The 24,110-nt window shown below is 53.4% G+C and overlaps 2 protein-coding genes across 5 annotated transcripts; one reads left to right on the forward strand and one right to left on the reverse strand.

Moving 5' to 3' along the window:
- The first annotated feature begins 2,904 nt into the window (after positions 1-2,904).
- On the forward strand, positions 2,905-10,076 carry ELOF1 (elongation factor 1 homolog). Of its 3 annotated transcripts, none has more exons than XM_032251682.1 (4): positions 2,905-3,013; positions 8,748-8,881; positions 9,050-9,120; positions 9,322-10,076. In XM_032251682.1, the coding sequence occupies exons 2-4, from the start codon at positions 8,766-8,768 to the stop codon at positions 9,384-9,386; spliced, it is 252 nt and encodes an 83-aa protein (XP_032107573.1). In that variant the 5' UTR covers positions 2,905-3,013; positions 8,748-8,765; the 3' UTR covers positions 9,387-10,076. The 3 variants fall into 3 exon arrangements, with proteins under 3 accessions (XP_032107573.1, XP_032107575.1, XP_032107574.1); XM_032251684.1 differs by having other exon boundaries at positions 2,917-2,988; XM_032251683.1 differs by lacking the exon at positions 2,905-3,013 and adding an exon at positions 3,014-3,212.
- Positions 10,077-13,292: 3,216 nt separating this feature from the next.
- CNN1 (calponin 1) lies at positions 13,293-23,776 on the reverse strand. Of its 2 annotated transcripts, XM_032251693.1 has the most exons (7): positions 23,515-23,776; positions 21,311-21,432; positions 16,440-16,506; positions 16,213-16,350; positions 15,641-15,751; positions 14,144-14,290; positions 13,293-14,063 (listed from the first exon to the last, which is right to left on the reverse strand). In XM_032251693.1, exons 1-7 carry the CDS (start codon positions 23,722-23,724, stop codon positions 13,818-13,820), a joined length of 1,041 nt encoding a protein of 346 aa, XP_032107584.1. In that variant the 5' UTR covers positions 23,725-23,776; the 3' UTR covers positions 13,293-13,817. The 2 variants fall into 2 exon arrangements, with proteins under 2 accessions (XP_032107584.1, XP_032107585.1); XM_032251694.1 differs by lacking the exon at positions 16,213-16,350 and having other exon boundaries at positions 23,515-23,746.
- Positions 23,777-24,110: the final 334 nt, after the last annotated feature.

A 24,110-nucleotide genomic window follows, 5' to 3' on the forward strand; every position in this document is an offset into this window, starting at 1 on the left:
AGTAAGGACAGGGTTTCCCCATGTTGGCCATGTTGGTCTTGAACTCCTGACCTCAAATGATCCACTCATCTTGGCCTCCTAAAGTGCTGGGAACATGAGTGAGTTTTAAACATCACATGCTGGGGAAAGAAGCCTCTCAATAGGCTACACGTTGTATGATTCAGCTTATAAGACTTTCTGAAAAAGACAAAGTTATAGGAACCAAAACAAATCTGGTAGGGCCGGGGGCAAGAGTAGGACAGAGCATGAAAGGGCAAGAGAAAATTTTTTCTTTTCTTTTTTTTAAGATGGAGTCTTGATCTGTCACCCAAGCTGGGGTGCAGTGGCACAATCTCGGCTCACTGCAGCCTCCGCCTCCTGGGTTCAAGTGATTCTCCTGCCTCAGTCTCCCAAGTAGCTGGGACTACAGGCATGTATCACCACATCTGGCTAATTTTTGTATTTATAGTAGAGACTACAAGGGCTTTCACCTGTTGCCCAGGCTGGTCTCAAACTCCTGGCCTTGAGTGATTTTTACACGTTGACCTCCCAAAGTGCTGGGATTACAAGCATGAGCCACCATGCTCAACCACTGGTAAGAGCAAATGTCTTAGGGTGATGGAAATAATTGTCTTGATTGTGGTCATGTTTTAATGATATACCTGTATGTCAAAACATGCAATTTCAGCCAGGCATAGTTTAAATATGAGCAGTTTGTGTGCAGTGAATTATATCGTAACAAAGCCCAGAAGGAGGGAAGTAAGAGGAGGAAGGGACGAAAGGAGAGAAAAAGAGTAAACTAATATGGCAATCATAAACAAAATGAAAGATATATACACCCTGTGACTCAGAAATGTCTTTTTTTTTTTTTGAGACGGAGTTTCACTCTTGTTACCCAGGCTGGAGTGCAATGGCGCGATCTCGACTCATCGCAACCTCTGCTGCCTGGGTTCAAGCAATTCTCCTGCCTCAGCCTCCCGAGTAGCTGGGACTACAGGCATGTGCCACCATGTCCAGCTAATATTTGTATTTTTAGTAGAGACGGGGTTTCACCATGTTGACCAGGATGGTCTCAATCTCTTGACCTCGTGATCCACCCACCTCGGCCTCCCAAAGTGCTGGGATTACAGGCGTGAGCCACCACGCCCAGCCTTTTTTTTTTTTTTTTGAGACAGTTTCACTCTTGTTGCCCAGGCTGGAGTGCAATGGTACAATCTCAGCTCACTGCAACTTCTGTCTACCAGGTTCAAGCAATTTTCCTGTCTCAGCCTCCCAAGTAGCTGGGATTACAGGCATGTGCCACCACACCAGGCTAATTTTTATATTTTTAGTAGAGACGGGGTTTCACCATGTTGATCAGGCTGGTCTTGAACTCCTGACCTCAGGTGATCCACGCAACTCGGCCTCCCAAAGTGCTGGAATTACAAGCATGAACCACCGCACCAGGCCATCATTTATTTTTATTATATTTTATTTTATTTTTAGAGACAGGGTTTCACTATGTTGCCCAGGCTAGCCTCAAACTCGTGGGATCAAGCAATCCTCCCACCTTGGCCTTCCAAAGTGCTCAGATTACAGGGGTGAGACACTGTACTCACAGATATCATTTCTTGAAAACTGTCTCACTAAAGATCCAGTCCCAGTCCTAAGGATTTTGATCCAGGGACTTTTACTGCATCATCATAGTGGCAAAACTCAGGAAGATCCAGGAATTGTCCATCAGTAGGATAACAGTTGATTGTACTATGGCAGAGTTGCACTATGAATCGTGTAGCTACTAAAAACAGGAGTTAGGTATACGTGTATAGACGGTTAAGTGTAAACAACAAGTTGCACGGTAGCTGTATGATTCCATCCTGTGTGGATTCTAGGTCGTGCCAGCACTGAAAAAGGGTCTCACAGGACGGCAGGTATACTGGTTACACTTGACAGTTCCCAGGGTATCACTGCCCCCTAGGGGACATCCTAGAGATCGCGCTACAGACAGTCCCTGACGACGGTTCTAAGGTTTTTCAACTTTATTATGATAGTTTTATCGGGATGTAACCCCATCGTAAGTCAAGGAGCATCTGTATTTGAAATACATTTCATTACAAATTATTTTCCTTAACACTCTAATGCAACAGCTTTTATCAAGGTCCCCAGAGACCTTGCCAAACTCAACTGTCAATTCTCTTTCCTCATTTTAACTCAGGGACACATGACACAGCTAACCCCTCTCTCTCTATCTTGAAATATGTTCTTCAGGTCGGGCGTGGTGGTAATCCCAGCAACCTGGGAGGCCAGGGCGGGTGTATCACTTAGGAGTTCGAGACCAGCCTGGACAACATGATGACACCCCATCTCTACTAAAAATACAAAAGTTAGCCAGGATGGTGGTGCGCACCTGTAATCCGTCTTGGTGACCCTGTTTCAGGAAAAACAAAAACAAAAAACAATAAACGTCCTTAACACGGCCCACGAGGCCCCATGGAATCTGGCCCCAGCCTGTCCATTCAACTTCATCTATTACAATCTGGGCACTAAAAATGTGGTCTGCGGACCAGCAGCGTGTAAGTCACCTGGGAACGAGTTAGAAATTCAGCCTCTCAGGCCTCCCTCTTCATCTGTTGGGTCAGAGCCTGAATTTTAAAAAGGCCCGCAGATGCTCGTTAGAGTTTAAGTAGAGCGTCTTAGAAGCTTACAAGCTTCCCCTTCACCCTGATTCGGCCATAAGGGTATTTCATATTCCTCACTTTCCGCTCCTGGGAACTGACCAGAGAAGTACCGGCCTCACACGCAGCTTCAGATAAACACGCTCCGGCTTTTGCGCAGGCGTACTGCGACCACCGCTCACTCCTATTTGAATACGCGTGCGCTCAGAGTCGCGGCGACGAAGGCGGGGCCTATTTGCAGGGCAGTCCCAGCCGGGGATGGGCGGGACCTGAAAGGAGGAGAGGGGTTTCCGCTTCCGGCAGGAGTCGGAAGTCACTGTCTCCCGGGTAAACGGAGCTTTTGCAGCGAGGCTAGGTGAGTGCTCGTGCGGCTCGTGCAGGTGGGCGTTGGGGCCGGGCAGGACTGGGAGTTCTTCTACGCCGGGCGTTTACGGGGTCCTGGAGGAGGAGTCTGGGACCCCGGGCTTGGGGGGAGGCAGGTCGGGGAGACTGACTCCCCCCGACCCCATCCATCCAAGAGCGACTACCGGGGCGCCTGGCTCCTCCCGGCGGCCGTCGGGAGGCGATGCCGAGGCCTCGGTGAGTCTGTAGGAACAGCCAACCCCCCACCCCTTGGGTCTCCGCAGATTCGAGGATGACTTCTCTGCCATACCCTTTTGGCGCGCTTGAACTTAACGTTGTCACAGGACAGGCTGAAGCCTCTGCAATCCTTATGCAAGCCAGACCCCATTCATGGGGTGGGGGAACTGTAGTCCCTGGGCAAAATGAGATTCCGGGGCTCATCTGTAATTTTGTTTGGACTTTTTTTTTCTTGAGACAGAGTCTTGCTGTGTCGCCCAGGCTGTAGTACAGTGGCGCGATCATAGCTAACTGCAGCCTCGACTTCCTGGGCTCAAGCTTCCCACTTCAGCTTCCCCAGAGTAGCTGCGACTACAGGCTCGCGGCTAATTTTTGTAATTTTGTAGAGATGAGGGGTCTCACTATGTTGCTCAGGCTGGTCTCCAACTCCTGTCTTTAAGCGATCTTCCCACTCGGGCCTCCCAAATTGATGAGATTACAGTCCTTACCTCCGCCTGAGCCACCACATCCGGCTCTTTTTGTAGATTCAGATTCCAGGGACTGATTGATTGGGTTATTCAGTAATAGTTATTGCCGGGCACAGTGGCTCATGCTTATAATGCCAGCACTTTGGGAAGCCGAGGTGGGAGGGAGGATCGCTTGAGCCTGGGAGTTCCAGACCAGGCTGGTCAACATGGTGGGTTCCCTGTCTCTCGAAAAAATAAAAAATTAGCTGGGCATGATGCTGCAGCTAATTTGTATTTCAGAGATAGAGGGGTGGGGGAGGGTCACACAAGGGATGTGTGAGAAAGAAAGGGATTGAGGATGAATTCAAAGTTTTTGATTTGATTATCCAGAAAGATGGAGTTGCTGTTAGCTGAGATGAGGAAGACTGTGGAAGAGCACGTTGCAGTGTCAGCAGCTTGATTTTGGACATGTTATGTTTAATATTGGGTGGAAGTTAGACATTAGGGTGGAGCTGTGGCTGAGGCAGGCAGATCAGAGTCTGCAGTTCAGGGGACAGACTCAAGGCTGGAGAAGCTGGTGTCCTCAGTGTAAAGTAGGCATGAAGCCCTAAGACTGGGTGAAATCTTCATAAAGGTGAGTATAGCCAGAGAGGAGAGGATTCAACGATTCAACTCCTGGATTCTCCTCCTTTTTTTTTTTTTTTTTTTTTTTGAGATCGAGGAGTCTCACTCTGTCATCCAGTCTGGAGTACACTGGCACAATCTCGGCTCACTGCAACCTCTGCCTCCCAGGTTCAAGGGATTCTCCTGCCTCAGCCTGCTGAGTAGCTGGGATTACAGGTGTGCACCACTACGCCTGGCTAATTTTTGTATTTTTAGTAGAGATGGGGTTTCATCATGTTGATTAGGCTGGTCTTGAACTCCTGACCTTGTGATCCGCCCACCTCAGCCTCCCAAAGTGTTGGGATTACAGGCATGAGCCACTGCGATGAACCTTTTGTTTTGTTTTGTGTTTGAGATGGAGCCTCACTCTGTTGCCCAGGCTGGAGTGCAGTGGCATGATCTTGGCTCACTGCAACCTCCACCTCCCAGGTTAAAGCGATTCTTCTGCCTCAGTTTCTCATGGTGATGCCCAGCTAATTTTTGTATTTTTAGTAGAAATGGGGTTTCACCATGTTGGCCAGCCTGGTCTCCAGTTCCTGACCTTAAGGGATCCACCTGCCTCTGCCTCCCAGTCCTGAGCCACTGTGCTGACCTTTTTTTTGTTTTGTTTTGTTTTGTTTTGAGACGGAGTTTTGCTCTTGTTACCCAGGCTGGAGTGCAATGGCGCGATCTCGGCTCACCGCAACCTCCGCCTCCTGGGTTCAGGCAATTCTCCTGCCTCAGCCTCCTGAGTAGCTGGGATTACAGGCACACGCCACCATGCCCAGCTGAATTTTTTGTATTTTTAGTAGAGACGGGGTTTCACCATGCTGACCAGGATGGTCTCGATCTCTTGACCTTGTGATCCACCCGCCTCGGCCTCCCAAAGTGCTGGGATTACAGGCGTGAGCCACCGCGCCCGGCCTGTTTGTTTTTTTTTTAAAGATGGAATCTCACTGTCACCCAGGCTGGAGTGCAGTGGCATGATCTCAGCTCACTGCAACCTCTGCCCTCTGGGTTCAAGTGATTCTCTTGCCTCAGCCTCCAGAGTAGCTGGGACTACAGGCATGCACCACCATACCCAGCTAATTTTTGTATTTTTAGCAGAGATGAGATGTCACCATGTTGGCCAGGCTGGTCTCCAACTCCTAACCTCAAGTGATCTGCCCACCTCGGCCTCCCAAAGTGTTGGTATTATAGACGTGAGCCACCGGACCTGGCCCAAACTCATGTGCTCTCTTCATGAGATCAAGTTGGCAGAGAGGCAGGAGCATAGGAGATTAACAGGAGCCACCAGCGAGGCAGGGGATAGGGAGCATTTGGGGTCCTGAGAGCCACGTGGGAAAGGTGGAAGGAGGGACCCCTGGAATGGAAGGACTGCCATTGGGATGGGCAGTATGGAGCCACCTCAGTTTGGAGGCAACAGGTGTAGAGAGATGAGAGGGAATGCAAATGGCTCTATGCTAAAACAGCCTGCAGAGAAATGGATCATAGCTGGAAGAGAATGAAGAGATTTTTTTTCCACCTTTTTAAATGAGGAGAGAGGTACTAACAAGCATATGAGTGATCCAGTAGAGCCGGAAAATCTGATGGTGCTCAAAGAAAAGGGGATGGGAGCCAGGGCAGAGTGAACAAATTGTTTTTGCAGAAACATACTTCCATAGTAAAGGAGGCATGCCGAAGCCGGGCGTGGTGGTGCACGCCTGTTGTCCTAGCTACGCAGCAGACTGAGGCCAGAGGTTTGAGGCTTCAGCAAGCTGTGATCACACCACTGCACTCCAGCCTGGAAGTTTGGAGTTGGAGACCAGCTTGGCTTTGTTGGTCTTGCCCAACAGAGTGAGACCTCATCTTTTAAATAGAGGAAGAGTGAATGGCTGAATGAATTGGTCCTAGGAGCTGTCTTTGGATTGCTTCTATTTACTCAGTGAATTGGAAGCATCACAGTTAAGAGCTAGGGATGTTACATAGGAAGCAATCACCAAATAATGAATAAAACGCCACTGTTTATTGTGGAAGACCCTGACAGGCTGCTGACCTCCCCTGTCACGGAGGAACGAATGATGCTAGAACCAGCAGTTGTGTATGTGTCGGGTGTGTGTGTGTGTTGGAGGAGGCGCCGCCATAGGAGGCTCAGGGATGGCAAACGCAGTGCCTGAACACCGTGCCTAGCAGGGGAGTTGGTTCATTGGTAACTGCTACTGTTTCCCCACCCACCTGCCTCCTGGACATCTCTTCCTAGATATCCCTCTGCCACCCAACCTCATCATTTTCTCCAAAACCCTGTCCTTCCTATGTGTTAGACATCAGAGAATGTTGTCACCTTCTCCCGCTACCCACTGTGTCCCCACCACAACCTTGGGAGTCATCCTGGACTCTCCTCTCATCACACTCGCTCGCCCCACCTATGCCTCTTCTGTCTGTCTCACCCGCTGCCATCTCCACCTCAACAGCCCTGTCCTGGCTGTGCCTTAGTCCCTCAAAAGCACAGGTGACTTTGTCCTTTCACTCCTTGTAGCTCCCAGGATCCATCCAAACACCCAGAACCCTTCCACCTGCCTCTCCTCCATCCCCCACCTGCCAGGGGACAGACAGCTGCCCTTGAGCCTTCACACAAGGTTTCTGTACTCGGAAGTGCCTGTCCCCACCTCTCTGCCCTGCGGTCTGTCATCTGGATGGAGGTTATCAGATGCCCTGTCCTCCTGGATGCCACTTGCATGTCCCTTGACAAGAGGAGCAACCAGAATAAAATCACCAGCTCTGGACATGGTGGCGCATGCCTGTAGTCCCAGCTACTCAGGAGGCTGCGGCAGGAGAATCACTTGAACCCGGGAGGTGGAGGTTACAGTGAGTCGAGATTGTGCTACTGCAGTCCAGCCTGGCAACAGAGCGAGACTCCGTCTTGGCCAGGCGCAGTGGCTCACACCTGTAATCCTAGCACTTTGGGAGGCTGAGGCAGGCAGATCACCTGAGGTCAGGAGTTTGAGACCAGCTTGACCAACATGGAGAAACCCTATCTCTACTAAAAATACAAAATTAGCTGGGTGTGGTGGCGCATGCCTGTACTCCCAGCTACTCGGGAGGCTGAGGCAGGAGAATAGCTTGAATCCGGGAGGGGAGGTTGCAGTGACAGATTGTGCCATTGCACTCCAGCCTAGGCATCAAGAGCGAAACTCTGTCTCAAAAAAAATTTTTTTAAAAATCATGAGCTCCTAGGCACTTAGGCTGTGCCCAGCCCTGAACAACTGGCTTGTCTTGGAGTCTTGTGCCGTCCTTGCCAGGAACAGTGTGGCTTCCTTGTTTTGGCACCAGAGTGATGGGCCAAGTACTTAACTTACTATCCCTGGTGTCAGCCCCACAAGTCTCCTCTTAGATAGCAACCTTGTTTCGATTTTTTCTTTCTTTCTTTCTTTTTTTTCTTTGATACAGGGTTTCACCCTGTTGCCCAGGCTGGAGTGCAGTACCTGGTTGTAGCTCACTGAAACCTGGAACTCCTGGGCTCAAGTGATCTCACCTCAGCCTCCCAAGTGGCTGGGGCTACAGGCGTATACTACCACGCCTGGCTAATTTTTATTTTATTTTTTTTTTTTTTGGATGGAGTTTCGCTCTTGTTACCCAGGCTGGTGTGCAATCTCGGCTCACCGCAACCTCCGCCTCCTGGGTTCAGGCAATTCTCCTGCCTCAGCCTCCTGAGTCGCTGGGATTACAGGCACGCGCCACCATGCCCAGCTAATTTTTTGTAGTTTTAGTAGAGACGGGGTTTCACCGTGTTGACCAGGATGGTCTCGATCTCTAGACCTCGTGATCCACCCGCCTCGGCCTCCCAAAGTGCTGGGATTACAGGCTTGAGCCACCGCGCCCGGCCCTTTTTTTTAAAGACAGGATTTCACCATGTTGGTCAGGCTGGTCTTGAACTCCCGACCTCAGGTGATCCGCCCGCCTTGGCCTCCAAAGTGCTTGGATTACAGGCGTGAGCCACCATGGCCGGCCAATTTTTTTTTTTTTTTTTTTTTTTTGAGAGATGAGCCCTCACTGTGTTGCCCAGGCTGGTGTCAAACTCCTGACGTCAAGTGATCCTCTCACCTTGGCTTCCCAAAGTGCTGGCTGGGATTACAGGTGTGAGCCGCCATGCCTGGCCTTGTCTCTATTTTATAGACGAGGAAACTATGGCACAGAGAGCTTAAATAACCTGCCCAGGTCACGCAGTAAGTGAGAGAGATGGGGTTAGAGCCTCCTATCACGCCTTCCATCCAGAGTGGGAGGGGGGATTGTCCTCCTGTACCAGGACTGCAGGCCTCATTCCTCAAGGGCAGAGGCCCCAGCACTATGGTGGAAGTCCCCCCTTCACATTGGGCTGCTGCCAGACCCTCTTCCCAGCCTGCTTTCTAGAGCATTGAGCTGGTGGACTGCATGGGTTCCCCAAGCCACTGACACCTGCCACTCCCCACAGGCTCATCCACCTGCAGACATGGGGCGCAGAAAGTCAAAACGAAAGCCGCCTCCCAAGAAGAAGATGACGGGCACCCTCGAGACCCAGTTCACCTGCCCCTTCTGCAACCACGAGAAGTCTTGTGACGTGAAAATGTGAGTGGGGAACGGGGCAAGGGATCCTGCCTCATGGTGTGCCCAGGCCTCCCCACTCCCTTCTCCCCACCGTCCTCCATTCTGCCTCTTGCCTCCCTTGGTGTAAGCGTCATCACCCACGGGCTCAGGGCACATTGCTAACCAGTCCCTTCTCTTCGTCTGTTTCAGGGACCGTGCCCGCAACACCGGAGTCATCTCTTGTACTGTGTGCCTAGAGGAATTCCAGACGCCCATAACGTGTATCCTTGGAAACCTGGTTTTTTTCCAGAGGGTGGGGAGAGGGCTGGAGTTCAGATCCTGCTCCTCTGGCCGAGCCGTCAGCCCTGGTGCAGGGCCAAGGCCATCCAGAGGAACGGGTGCCACCTACTGATTTATGTGGAGTGAGAAGGTACAGGGCAGGGACCCAATGCAACTGATGGCCCTTGACTTAAGCGACACAGATCTGTCAGAACCCGTGGACGTGTACAGCGATTGGATAGACGCCTGCGAGGCAGCCAATCAGTAGCAACACAGAGGACCCGCCCCCTGGGCAGCCCCACCTGCTGTAGACCCAGCTGCTCGCTTCGGGTCCAGAGACATTCCAGGGTTCCAGGGTGTGGGTCCTGGGCCGTGGCAGCCCTCTTTGTGTGTGGGAGTGGGTGTGGGTGTGGGTGTGGCGTGGCTGTGGGTGTGAATGTGCGTGTGTGGCTGCACGTGTCACTGTGGGGTGGCCGTGAATGTGTGTTCATAGGCATACGGTGGTGTCCAGGGGTTCCTGGGCCTGAGGGGCCTGAACTGACCTCACTTGGCTCCAAAAGCCTTTGCTGTGTTCCCTTCTTCAGCCCCTGGCCCCCCAGCTTTGGAGCCGTGGCTTCCCCCACTGAAAGTGGGGGGCTGTTTCCTGATATCCTGGACAGGGGAAGCCCAGTAGAGGCTGGAAGGGAACCTCTCCAGCCTCCTCACCAGCACTGTGCCCATCTGAACTGGACTTCCCACCCTCCTTCCCCACATTCTAGTGCCTGTGGCCTGGGATTCAAAGCCCCCGTTCCCCAGGTCCCCAGGCTGGGCCCTGACAGGGAGCTGCCTCCCTACCCCCATGATAACCAGGAAGCTATGTTTCATGTTGTTGCTTTTGTAGAGGAGGCAAGGGCTGGGGTGGGACAGCTGTCAATCATAAGCCCTTCAATAAAGCAGCCAGTGCACATCCCTTGCTCTCCGTAATGTCTTGGGTTCTGTGTCTGAGGCTACAGCGTTCGGGAAGTGGCCTGGCTGCCCATGTGATCAGCGCTTCAAACTACCCAGCATTTTTGTTTTTTGTTTTCCCTGAGACAGAGTCTTGTTCTGTTGCCAGGCTGGAGTGCAGTGGCAGGATCTCAGCTCTCTGCAACCTCTGGCTCCCTGGTTCAAGCCGTCAAGCAATTCTCCTGCCTCAGCCTTCCAAGTAGCTGGGATTACAGGCATACACCACCACACCCAGCTAATTTTTGTATGTTTAGTAGAGACTGGGTTTCACCAAGTTAGCCAGGATGGTCTCCATCTCCTGACATGATCCACCTGCCTTGGCCTCCCAAAGTGCTGGGATTACAGGTGTGAGCCACCTCGCCTGGCATCACCCAGTGTTTTATTGTCAGTAAGCATTCAAGGTGGTGGAGCAGGCAGACACCTGGCCAGGTGTTTACAGTGGTCAGAGGAGGCTTCTGGGAGGGGCAGGAGGCGGTGACATTGTAGGGCCACCTCTAGTCAGACGCTGACCTCTGGGCTTGCCTGTGTCACCCCAGTGTTCCGACAGCCACCCTGTGGGGCAGGTGCCAAGCTAAGCCCGGGGTTCAAAGATGATGAAACAGTATAGAAATGAAGGAAGTCACTGGCCCAAGACCCTATAGCTAGAAAGTGGCACAGGTGGGACTTGAACCCAGGAAGCCCGGCTCTACCTCTGACAGCCTGACTTCCTTGGGAGCCCAGAGTCCAGGCGGAGGGAACAGCTCACAGGCCGTCCAGGAGGCAGTGGGTGGAGGAGGGACACTGGGGAGAGAAACAGTCCACGAAAGGGAACTTTATCCAAGGGTGCTGAGCGTTCTCGGAAGGCTGGCATGGGGGAAGGATTCAGTCGATGGGGAGTGTCTGGGGGCTGCGTGTCTTCTCAGCTGGTTGCACGGGTGACAAGGACCACAGCAGCCTGAGGCAGTGCCAGACCCTCCACTGGCCTTGTGAGCCCAGGTGGCAGGCGACCTGTGCTTCAGAGTCTTTGTTGCTACGGTGCGGGGCATGGAGGCACCTTCCTCCCGGAGCCACGCTGAGGATGGAAGAAGTGCCAGACATGGTTTGAGCAGCTCTGGGACCCATCCACGGCACTGACCAATGTGAATGGCCCAGGGAGACACTGAGCTGGCTGGGAAGCCATGGCTGCCAGGCTGGACTGCTGGGTCTGGCCTGTGCACCCCCCAGGCCCTTTCTGCTGTGTCTTCCCTGGTCATCCGCTAGCCCTGGCAGGAGTCGGCACACATAGGCAGAGTGGTGGATAGGCACCTAAGTTTAGGGTGGTGGTGCTCTGGGATCTAGCAGAAAGGGGCTTCCTGCCTCAGGCACCCGGGGCCCTCCCTGCCGCCCGCCCACCCCAGCCTCACAGGCTAAGTGCTAATATGGTGCTGTTTTCCTGAAGAGGCAGGGCCCTGGGCCAGGCACGGATCCTCCTCAGCATAGCTTCCCCGTGCTGCCCTGGGAGAGCGGGACTCGGGGGTAGCCAGGCCAAGAGCGCCTGGAATCCGGTTTACGAGGCCCGAGGGGCTGCGTGCGTCTCTGCGCGGGTCTTCTGGTGTCTGTCTCCGCAGGCCCCCACGTTCCAGCCTCAACCCCTGCCCTCCCTGGGGAGAAGACAGCTCTGTGCCCCCCTCCTCGTTTCTCTGCCTCCTCTCCTCCGTGGAATCCTGATGACTGGGGACTTCTCTCTCCTCACGTGGAAAAGAGGGTCCCCTCTAAAACGTGAGGAGGTTGGGGCCCTGGACACAGCCTTTTAGGGTCCTGGGTTGGCAGGCTCAGCCTTAAGAAGTCTGAGAGTGGGCGGGGCACACAGGATTAACTATGCCCTATGGTACCCTGTGCCAGTCGGCAAAGGGCCATTGCCCTGGCTCAGAACTGTCGCTCTCCCAGTTCCCTTTCCCCTCCCCACAGTCTGGGGCTAAAGGGTTCACCCTGCCCACAGGGGCTACCAGGACCCCTACTTGTCATCCTTTCTCTAACGGTACCCGATCTTCACCAGCAATTAAACACTTAGAACATCACCCCCATCTGGGGCTGTCATTTCATGACCACATGGGGCTCACTGTCCCCATTATTTTGATGGGAAAACAGGTCTAGGGAGGGGAAGTGATTGCCAGAGGTCACCCAGGCAGCCACTCTGATTCATATGCCATCCAGCCTGTCCCAGTGTAGGGACAGGGTTCTTTTTTTTTTTTTTTTTTTTTTTGAAAGGTAATTTCGCTCTTCTTGCTCAGGCTGGAGTGTGGTGGCACAATCTTGGCTCACTGCAACCTTCGCCTCCTGGGTTCAAGCAATTCTCCTGCCTCAGCCTCCTGAGTAGCTGGGATTACAGTCATGTGTCACCATGCCTGGCTAATTTTGTATTTTTAGTGGAGATAGAGTTTCTCCATGTTGGTCAGGCTGGTCTGGAACTCCCAACCTCAGGTGATATGCCCACCTTGGCCTCCCAAAGTGGTGAGATTACAGGTATAAGACACCATGCCTGGCCCAGTTCTTGGGTTCTTTGTCACCATCCACAAGCCTCTGGGAGAGCAGTGTGGGTCTCATTGTGTGTGTGTGTGTGTGTGAGAGAGAGAGAGAGAGAGAGAGAGAGAGTTGGCTCTCTGGCTATGCTTTTTTTTTTTTTTTTGAGACAGAGTCTTGCTCTGTTTCCCAGGCCAGAGTGCAGTGGCACCATCTCCGCTCACTATAGCTTAGACCTCCAGAGCTCAAGTGATTCTCCTACCTCAGCCTCCTCAGTGGCTGGGACCACAGACAGGCACCACTATGCCCTGCTAATGTTTATATTTTTAGCAGAAACAGGGTTTTGCCATGTTGGCCAGTCTGGTCTCGAACTCCTGACCTCAGGTGATCTGCCTACCTCAGCCTCCCAATGTGCCAGGATTACTGGCATGAGCCACTGTGCCCGGCTGGCTATGCCTTTTTTACATGTCGTGGGGAATACGTACTGCATGTGTGTGCGTCTCTGTGTGTAAAAGGAGTGTGTGTGGACTCTGCATGTGAGTGTGATGGGTGCCTGTCCTGTGTCTAGCTGAGTGGCTACAGTGAGGTGTGTGTCTTTGGGTGCATGTGAGTGTGTATGTGTGTCTTAGGGTGCGTGTGAGCGTGTATGTCCATGCAGATGTGTGTGCAGGAAATGGAGCATATCCAAAACAGAGCAGCCCTGAGGCCTCAGGAGATTTTACAGCCATTTATTGTGCTCCAGTGAAATAGAAAAAAAAGAAAGTGCTCGCGTTACAAACGCCGCTGTCACATCCACGTAGTATGCCAGTCGCTGCAAACCAAACCGCGTGTGTCCGCTGGGTCTCTGGGCATGCAGTTTGCTCCCACTGTGGGAATGGGGTGGGAGCAGGCCGAGCCTGGGCTCTGGGGGCTTCGCTGGGGGAGCTTCTGGTCTTGGGGGTACCCACTTGTGAGGGAGTTGGGGGACAGCTGGAATAGCTTTGCTCAGTGCGTCCTTTGGGCGCTGTTGGAGATACCCAGCTCTAGGTTGGACCCTGTAGCACTACAGAGTGGAGGATCCCCTTCCCCCCGATGGGCCCCCTAGTCTGCTCTCCCCAAACTCTAACCCTGCAGAGGTTGAGTTCTACAGGGGCTGGAGGATGCCATGCAGGGAGTGGGGGTTTGGCTGGGCCTGGCTGGGTCCGGCCAAGAGCAGCAGCAGCCTCCCTTGGGGGGAAGACAGGGAAGGCTTGTGGCCCTAGGCAGAATTGTAGTAGTTGTGTGTGTGGTGGTTGTGGGCAGGCTCCCCCAGCTCGGGGTACTCGGGCGTCAGGCAGTACTTGGGGTCATAGACCTGGCGAGGCAGCCCGTACACCGTCATGCCCCGCTGTGAGGCGCCCTTGTTGCTGCCCATCTGCAGGCTGACATTGAGCGTGTCACAGTGCTCCATGCCCAGCCCTGGCTCAAAGATCTGCCGCTTGGTCCCTGGTGCAGTCATGCCGGCCTGCGAAGGGTGGTGTGGTCAGGCCATGGGGCAGCCAGGGTCCCAGGCCTTGACAGTGTGCCCCAGGGGGCCCCTCTCACCTGGCTGGCTCCTTTGTTGGTGCCCATCTGCAGGCTGATGGTCGCCTGGTCCAGAGGCTGGTCTGTGCCCAGCTTGGGGTCGTAGAGGTGGCGCCGGGTGCCATAGGCTGTCATGCCCTGCTGGCTGGCAAACTTGTTGGTGCCCATCTAGGAAGCCAGAAGGAGAATCACACTAAGAATTACAGACCTCATCGTGGGCCATGAGGCATGGCTGATGTGAGAGGATGAGACACTGTTTTCATGTTTTATTTTATTTTATTTATTTATTTAGAGATGGAGTCTGGCTCTGTTGCCTAGGCTGGAGTACAGTGGTGTGATCTCGGCTCACTGCAACCTCCGACTCCATGGTTCAAGCAATTCTGCCTCAGCCCCTCAAGTAGCTGGGGCTACAGGCAGTGTCCCCATGTCCAGCTAATTTTTGTAGTTTTAGTAGAGATGGGGTTTCACCATGTTGGCCAGGATGGTCTTGAACTCCTGATCTCATGAGCCACCCACCTCGGCCTCCCAAAGTGCTGGGATTACAGGTGTTAGCTACCACGCCCGGACTTATTTTATCTTTATATTTTATTTTGTTTTATTCTATTATTCTTTAATTTTATTTTTATTTTATTTGAGTCTCATTCTGTCGCCCAGGCTGGAATGCAGTGGCATGATCTTGGTTCACTGCAACCTCCGCCTCCCGGGTTCAAGTGATTCTCCTGCCTCAGCCTCCCAAGTAGCTGGGACTACAGTTGCTCGCCGCCATGCCCAGCTAATTTTTGTCTTTTTGGTGGAGACAGGGTTTCACTATGGTGACCAGGCTGGCCTCAAATTCCTGATTTCAGCTGATCCACCCGCCTCGGCCTCCCAAAGTGCTGGGATTACAGGCATGAGCCACTTTGCCCAGCCAATTTTCATTTTTCAAATACAGGGTCTCACTCTGTACCCCAGGCTGGAGTGCAATGATGCAATCATAGATCATTGTAACCTTGAACTCCTGGGGCTCAAGTGATGCTCTCACTTCAGCCACCACACATTAGGCTAAATTCTTAAATTTTTTTGTAGAGATGGCAGTGGCGGGATCTCTCTGTTTTGCCCAGGCTGGTCTGAAACTCCTGACCTCAAGCAATCCTCCTGCCTCAGCCTCCCTAAGTGCTGGAATTACAGGTGTGAGCCACTGCACCCTGCCTGAGGCACTGTTTCCAGTGGGAGCCTATCACATGACTGACTTCCAGCACTCCAGTCTCAGCCTGCCACGCAACAGCTGGAAGGTCTGGGCAAAAGTAAGCCAGCGTCTCCCGGCCTGTTGTCCCATTCATGGAACGAGTATAGTGATAACAGCATCTCTCTGCTAGGGGTGTTGGCAGAGTGAGTGAGTTTGTGAATAGAAGATGTGGATAAGGACAGTACCCGGCCTATAGTATAGTTAAAGCTGAATATTGCATCCCCAAAAGCCTGAAGACACCAGGGTGCCTTCCTGGCCTCCTTGACCTCTGTGTGGAGAGGATAGGGATGTACCTGCAGCCCGATGATGTTCCGCCCTTCTCTTAGCTTCTCCGGCTCAAATTTCCGCTCCTGCTTCTCTGCGTACTTCACCCCCACGTTCACCTTGTTTCCTTTCGTCTTGGCCTGGGAGGAGCAGGGAGAGCAGGGACTGACAAGGGGGACGCCCCGCTGCACGGTCCCCATGGACACTGTTTCTTATTTATTTATTTAGGCGACAGAGTCTCGCTTTGTCACCCAGCCTAGAGTGCAGTGAGTGGTGCGATCTCGGCTCACTGCAGCCTCCGCCTCCCGGGTTCAAGCGATTCTCCTGCCTCATCCTCCTGAGTAGCTGGGATTACAGACATGTGCCACCATGCCCAGCTCATTTTTGTATTTTTAGTAGAGATGGGGTTTCAGCATGTTGCCAGGTTGGTCTCGAACTCCCAACTTCAAGCGATCTGCCCTCCTCGGCCTCCCAAAGTGCTGGGATTACAGGCGTGAGCCACCACGCCTGGGCCACACTGAGCTCGGGGGCACAAGTGGCCACACGTGCATCCCAGCCCAGGCCGCCCACTGTCCCCTGTCCAGCTTGCACCCACACTCACCATGCTGGCCAGGGCCAGGAGGGTGGACTGCACCTGTGTATGGTTGGTGTTCTCAAACAGGTCATTGGCCTCAAAGATGTCATGGGGCTTCACCCCATACTTGGTGATGGCCTTGATGAAATTGCCGATGTTCTCCAGCTAGAGGGGGACAGGTGATGGTCACTGGGGGGCGGGTGGAGGTCTGAGGTGTTGTGGGCAAGGATGGAAGAGATTGGGTCTGGGCTTACCTGATGCCAATTTTGGGTTGATTCATTGATCTTCTTCACAGAGCCTGGCTGAAGCTTATTGATGAATCTGAGAAGAGTGGGGAGGGGCTAAGAAAGGTGTCCCCCTACTCCTTACCCAGCCTAGCCCAGCGGGGGAGGATGGTGTCAGGGTGACCACAAGGGGCCATGCCATGCCCTAGTGTCACTTCTCCCTGCTGTCAGCTCTCAGCTACAGTCCCTCCAAACCACCCAAGCACACATACAAATGGGGCACTGATGCCAGGGAGCTAGACTCAGGTCCCAATCAAAAAGCCTCCTCATCCAAGGTGTGTCCAAGTCTCCAAGATTTCCCAAGCCTCGCTGCCTGGCTAATTTTTTTGTATTTTTAGTAGAGATTTGATTTCACCCCCCATGTCAGTCAGGCTGGTTTCGAACTCCTGACCTGAAGTGATATGCCTGCCTTGGCCTCCCAAAGTGCTGGGATTATAGGCTTGAGCCACTGTGCCCGGCCCAGAATGGCCTTTTTTTAAACAATACATGTTACCCTCCAGTGTCTCAGCATCCTTTTCTCTTGTAGACAGCAGGGAGCCCACAAGGGCCTCTTCTCTGACCCCTTTAATGATCTCATCCAGTCTTTTTTTTTTTTTTTTTTTTTGTCTGGCACAGGGTCTGACTCTGTTGCCCAGGCTGCAGCGCAGTGGTGCAATCACAGCTCACTGCAGCAGCCTCAACTTCCCAGGCTCCAGCGATCCTCCTACCTTATTAGCCTTCCAAGTAGCTGGGATCATAAGTGTGTACCACCACACCTGGCTATCTTTTTTTTTTTTGTAAAGATGGGGTTTCACTGTACTGCCCAACCTGGTCTGGAACTCCTGGGCTCGAGTGATCCTCTTGCCTCAGCCTCACAAAATACTGAGATTACAGGTGTGAGCTGCAGCGCCTGGCCTCATTCAGTCTGTTGACTTTAAGTGCCTCCATATGCCAGCAACTCCCTCATCTCCCTGCAGCCTGGGTTTCTCTCGGTTTCATCCAGCTCCCTCTGTGGGTGTCTGGGTGTCTCAAATCAAACTCACCCTGCTCCAGACTCCCGACACGCAGCTTCCCCCTCCAGACTCCCTCTCCCTCCATCTTCCCTGCCTAGCAATGCCCGCTTCTAGGTGCTCAGCCAGAGCCCTCAGACTTGCCCCCAACTCCCACTTTCTCCTTCTTATTTTATTTATTTATTTATTGAGATGGAGTTTTGCTCTCGTTGCCCAGGCTGGAGTGCAGTGGCGCAATCTCGGCTCATAGAAACCTCCGCCTCCCGGGTTCAAGCGATTCTCCTGCCTCAGCCTCCAAAGTAGCTGGGATTACAGGCATGTGCCACCACATCCAGCTAATTTTGTGGGGTTTTTTTTAGTAGAGATGAGGTTTCTCCATGTTGGTCAGGCTGGTCTCGAACTCCCAACCTCAGGAGATCCACCCACCTTGGCCTCCCAAAGTGCTGGGATAACAGACGTGAGCCACTGCACCTGGCTCCCAATTTCTCCTTCTCTCAGCCTCATATTCAGTCCCTCCACCTGCACTGGGCCTACCCTCTGCCTTTTAATAAGTCCAGAAGCCCACCCACTGCTCCCCGCCATCTCCTCCTGGGTCTGAGCCACCATAGTCTGTTTCCTGGGCTCTTGTAATAGGGTACCAACTTCTACCTCATCCCCTACAGCAGACTCTTCTTCATCCAGCAGTCAGAATGACTTTTTTTTTTTTTTTTTGAGATGGAGCCTCAATCTGTCACCCAGGCTGGAGTGCAGTGGTGTGATCTCGGCTCACAGCAACCTCCACCTGCGGGGTTCAAGAAATTCTCCTGCCTCAGCCGCCCAAGTAGCTGGGATTACAGCACCCACCACCATGCCCAGCTAATTTTTTTGTATTTTTAGTAGAGATGGGGTTTCATAATGTTGATCAGGCTGGTTTCAAACTCCCAACCTCAAGTGGTACGCCTGCCTTGGCCTCCCAAAGTGCGGGGATTATAGGCGAGAGCCACCATAACCGGCCCAGAATGGCCTTTCTAAAACAATTCAATTTACCCTCCAGTTCCAAATCCTCCGGTAGCCTCCCATTGCCTTCAGAATGAAATCCTAACCCCTCTGTATGACTAAAAGTCCCTTTGTAAACTGGAAGCAGTGGCTCATGCCTGTAATCCCAGTGCTGTGGGAGGCCGAGACAGGAGGATGGCTTGAATCCAGGAGTTTGAGATCAGCCTGGGCAACATGGTGAGACCCGCGTCTCTACAAAAAAAAAAAAAAAAAAAAAAAAACAACTTCACTGGGCGTGGTGACGTGCACCTCTAGTCCCAACTACTGAGGAGGCTGGGGCTGAAGAGGCTGGGGTAGGAGGATCAATCGAGCCCAGGAAGTCGAGGCTGTAGTGAGCTATGATTGCACCACTGTACTCCAGCCTGGGCAACAGAGCAAGATGCTGTCTCTAAATAAATAAATACATGAAATAAAAGGTCCTCCACCATCTGACTCTCAGTTCACTCTGTGACTTCATATCCACTTCCGCTCAATCATTTGGTGCTCGTCACACCAGCCTCCTCCTTGTTTCTTGAACACCCCAAGCACGTTCCTACCTCAGGCCTTTGCACTGGCTGCCCCGTCTGCTTTCCTTACTCTTCTCCCAGGTCCCCTGAGCCTCCCTCACTTCATCCAAGGTTCTGTTCGAATGTCACCTCTTCACAGAGGTCTCTCAGACTGCTCTCTGTCTTTTTTTTTTTTTTTTTTTAGATGGAGTTTCACTCTTGTTGCCCAGGCTGGAGTGCAATGGCACAATCTCATCTCACTGCAACCTCCGCCTCCCAGGTTCGAGCAATTCTCCTGCTTCAGTCTCCCAAGTAGCTGGGACTACAGGCATGTGCCGCCATGCCTGGCTAATTTTGTGCTTTTAGTAGAGATGGGGTTTCACCATGTTGGTCAGGCTGGTCTTGAACTCCCGACCTCAGGTGATCTGCCTGCCTTGGCCTCCCAAAGTGCTGGAATTACAGGTGTGAGCCACTGCGTCTGGTCTCTAGACCCCTCTCTAGGAAACTGCAGCCCCTCCACCCACCACACACACACCTGGCCTTCCTGTCTTCCTTTCCCACTTGGGGTTTCCCCAGGGCACTTAACACCACAGGCAAGTCTGTGATTATTTGATCAACTATTTGATTGATCTCCTCAACTAGGACTAAAAGTCCTTAAGCTCTGAGTTGAATCTGTTCTGTTCACTGTTCCTAGTCCCTAGACCAGAGCCTGGCACACAGCAGGAACTCATAAATGCTTCTTGCATGAATGAATGAGTGAATTACCAAGTGGGTGGGTGACTGTACTACATTTCCTTTTTTTTTTTCTTTTTTTTTGAGACAGCGTTTCACTGTCACCCAGGCTGGAGTACAGTGGTACATTCATAGCTTACTGCAGCCTTGACCTCCAGGACTCAAGTGATCCTTTTGCTTCGGCCTCCTGAGTAGCTGGGACCACAGGCGCATGCCCCCATGCCCGGCTAATCACAACAAAAAATTTTTTGTAGAGATGGGATCTTACTATGTTATTCAGATCTTACTATGTATCTGTCTGAGCTGGGACACCAGCGTGCCCACCTCACCACCTGCCGATTCCTTGTTCCTAGTGGATGGAAATGGAACAAGGTAAACCCCCGCTACGTCTCCTTCTCGGCATCTAGGACTTGATGAGGCTGCACCTTCAGTCTTCCTGAGAGCACGCACAGTCACTTCACCCTGGGTCAGACTCAAATGCAGATAGGCTGGGTTTAGGGCCCAGCTATGCATTAGGATTGCAGTAGAATTAGGGCTTGGGAGCTGTGAGGGTTTTCACTTCCCTCAGCAATGAGGTTCTGAGGCGAGGAGAAAACCAGAGCCGGCCAGGCGCAGTGGCTCACGCCTGTAATCCCAGCACTTTGGGAGGCTAAGGTGGGCAGATCACTTGAGGTCAGGAGTTTGAGACCAACCAGGCCAACATGGCAAAATCCCGTCTCTACAAAAAATACAAAATCCCGTCTCTACTAAAAAGTTAGCTGGGAGAGGTGGTGGGTGCGCCTGCAATCCCAGCTGCTCGGGAGGCTGAGGCACGAGAATCGCTTGAACCTGGAAGGCAGAGGTTGCAGTGAGTCGAGATCCCACCATTGCACTCCAGCCTGGGCAACAGAGCAAGGTCTATCTCAAAAAAAAAAAAGGCCGGGTGAGGTGGCTCAAGTGTGTAATCTCAGAACTTTGGGTGGCTGAGGCAGGTGGATCACTTGAGGTCAGGAGTTTGAGACCAGCCTGTCTCTACTAAAAAAAAAATACAAAAACTAGCTGGGCATGGTGGCACATGCCTATAATCCCAGCTTTTGGGGAGGCTTAGGCAGGAGAATCACTTGAACCCAAGAGGCGGAGGTTGCAGTGAGCTGAAATGGTGCCACTTCACTTCAGCCTGTGCAACAGAACAAGACTCTATCTCAAAAAAACAAAACAAAACAAAAACCAGAAAGAAAACCAGGGCCTTCTTTAATTATTGCCACACCTCTCTCCTTGGGTCACTAAGCCGGCCATGAACAGCTGTTGGCTGCTGCTTTTTAGCTGTGACTGCTCTTTCTGGGGACTCCGGTGGCCATAGATGGGCCTACCCTGCATAGCATGGTGGTTAAGATTCCAGGGTCATTTCCCTTCAAACAGTGTGGAACTTGGGGCAATGTATTTCACCTAACTGAGCCTCAGTTTTCTATGCCTGTTAAATGGGTGCAATGATGACTGGCCATCCCAAAGGTAACTGACAGAAAGTGTTCAACTCAGTTCCAGAATCATGGATGTTTTGGGGGTTGAGGGGCTGCCCAGACTTGGTGGGGTGCAGGGTCTGGGCTTTCAGAGCCTTACTCACTCGCAAAGAATAATGCCATCTTTGAGGCCGTCCATGAAGTTGTTGCCGATGCGACGGCCCGTCACCCCCTCGATCCACTCTCTCAGCTCCTGCTCCCGCTGATGGTCGTACTTCTGGGCCAGCTGGGGTGGCGGGGGGCAGGGGGCACAAAGAAAGGGGTGAGGATGCAGTGGGCCAACCTGGGCTCCCTGGGTCCTATCCGAGCCTCCTAGAGCCTGATCTCCCTGGTCCTTCCCAACTAAGGTAATTTTGCCCCAGATCCATAGTTGGTGGGGGGGCTGGGGAGGGCTGAGGGCCAGGGCCGAGGTGGCACCTGCCCAGGGGGCCATTCCGGGCATTCTGAGGTTTGGCACCAGTGAATGAGATGAGGGATGGGGTGTGGGGAGCTGGATCCTCTGAGCTAGCGAGGTTGTGCCCAGCCCCCTGGTTTTCTGTCCAGGCCAAACTTGGGGCTTCTTTTCCTCTAGTCCTGCCCTCTCTGTGCCCCCGGTTGGAAGAGGGGGCACGTCATGAAGGGGAGAAGGAGGTCTATGGAGGTGCCCCCGGGTGCTGGCTTGCAGAAGAGTGCTTGTCATACAACTCTGTCTTTCCATGTCCCCCAGGTCTTCAGCTCCAGGGCTCTGTCTCTGGTTAGGGGTGGGGGCTTGCCTCTGTCTTAAGGCCCACCCCTTGCACGTCTGTGTGTCTCTCTCTCCCTTATCCCTCCGCCTGATTCCTCTGTCTCCCTCTTCCCAGTTCTGTCTTTCCTTGGCCCTTCTTGAGGTCCCCATCTCTCTGGGTGGCTAGACCCTGCCTGGCCAGGGGTGGGACTCCTGGGTCTTGCATCTCAGCCTCTCTAGGTCTTTCTCTGTCTCCAGGTTTCCTCCCTGAGGTGGGGGTGGGGCTCTGTCTCTCCTCTCGGCCCCTCCATCCCTGTCTAGGGTTTATCTGACTCCCGGCTCGCCCTCCCCGCGTCTGTCCCTAGGGTGTCTCAGGCTCCCAGTATCTCTGTCTGCCTCTCCCCCTGCTTTTCCCTCTCTCCACTGTGCCCCCCTCCCCCACTCCCATTTCTCCAGAACCCCCCGCCCCAACCCAGCCAGGCTCCCAGCCCCTAGGGGACAGGGCTGCCTCTTCTTCTCCCGGGTGGGTGGGGGGAGGTGGGAGGGGTGGCCCCCTCACCTGGCCCCGGCCCTGCCGCCCCCCACGCCACCAGTCCGGCTTTATAAAGCAAACCGGCCCTTATATAGCGTGTCCCCGGCTCCCCGAGGCCGCCTTATAAGGCGCGGCGGCTCTGCGCGGCTCTGGGGCCGGCGCTGGGGGGAGGAGGGCGGCGCTGGGATCTGTCTTCCGCCGAGGACCCGCCCCCCACCAGCCCCCTCCTCCAACCCCGAGGATCCCCCGACCCAGGTTCCAACCCAGCCCCCGACTTCCTCACCATGGGACCCTGGGAAAAGCCACCCTGAGCCTCAGTGTTCCCCTCTGTCAAATGGGGCAGGAACTCCTCCTTCGGCAGTGCTGTTGGGACGATTCCAGTGGGCTGGAAACTTCAAGTTCTCCCCCTACCCCGCCGGGAGAAACTGACCCCATCCTGGTGTGTGGGGGGTGAGTCCAGGGTTGGAGCGCTGTACCTGCTTTACCTGGGACCGCAGCATTTTGCCTCTCCTCTCCTACCCTCAGTTTACCCCTCCATAACATGAAGGTGATGTCGAGGTGTCTTCCTAGCTCCACAGTTAGGAGACCCCTGAGCACTTCTGATGCACATTTCCTGCCCTCCACCGTCCCCCTCTGCCTTCAAGATCTCTTATCCTTTCTGGGCTTCACTTCCCAGGGACTCTAGCTCTCAAGTGCTCCCTAATTTATTTTCAGGCTGGGGGGTATGGGAAAATCCACAAGTCTTCCCCCTATGTTGTTCCCCCAAAGAACACAAAAGGTTAACAGAAGACTGATCAGGTGGGTATCTTTGCCATGGACTGACCTCCTCTGTTTAAGTGTGGCTTAAGTGTGTGCCCCCCATTGCACCCCCAACCATAGCTGGGGGCTCTGGGATGTTCAGGGAGAGAGACAGGCAGCCCCTGTCACTCTCCCTGATCCCATATCACTCCCTTTTCCCCCTCTCAGTTTCCAAGTCACATGGGATAGGCAGGAGGGGGTTCAAGGGACCCCAAGCAAGGGGCTCTGGCCTGGCAGGACATGTGGGCCAGGCCAGGGAGGTCCCCCAGCCATACCTTGTTCTTAACCTCAGCTGACAGCCCATAGGCAGGGCCTCGGTTGAAGTGAGCAGAAGACATGCTGGCTGATGGGCTCTGGCGGCGGGCAGTGGCAGGACTGACGCTGAGGACCGCAGCAGCAGCTGAAGCTCCGTCTGCACCCTCTTCCCTCCTCACACGTTTTTGAAGCTCTGGAGGCGGCCCGGGTCTCTTCCAAGGCCATTCCATTGGCTGAGGGGGCCTGCCAAGGGGCGGGGCACCCCCCCACCTCAGCTGCCTCCCCCCACTTGTGATGTCAGGCCCTTGGTATTGGGAGCTGATTGTGTCATTGTTTCCACCTAAGGGGGCAGCCTGCGTTATTCTGGGGGGGCCTTGGTCAGACAGAGACCAGCCTTCTTCTACCCACCCCTCCCACTGTCCACTGGGCCTCTGGCTGGGTCTCTGAGTCTCTCTGTCTCTGAGGTCATCTCTCTTTATCTCTCTGGAGTCTTGAGGCACAACTGAATCCCATGGTAGTTTACTGAGCATCATCCTGGGTTTACCTCCAGATACCAACAGTCTATAGCCTTAGGCAAGCCCCTTGTCATCTCTGGGCCTCTATGGCCACATCTATA

The sequence above is a fragment of the Sapajus apella genome, unplaced genomic scaffold (assembly GCF_009761245.1).
Source record: "Sapajus apella isolate SASKATOON/1434 unplaced genomic scaffold, GSC_monkey_1.0 scaffold77, whole genome shotgun sequence".
Classification (NCBI taxonomy): Eukaryota; Metazoa; Chordata; class Mammalia; order Primates; family Cebidae; genus Sapajus; species Sapajus apella.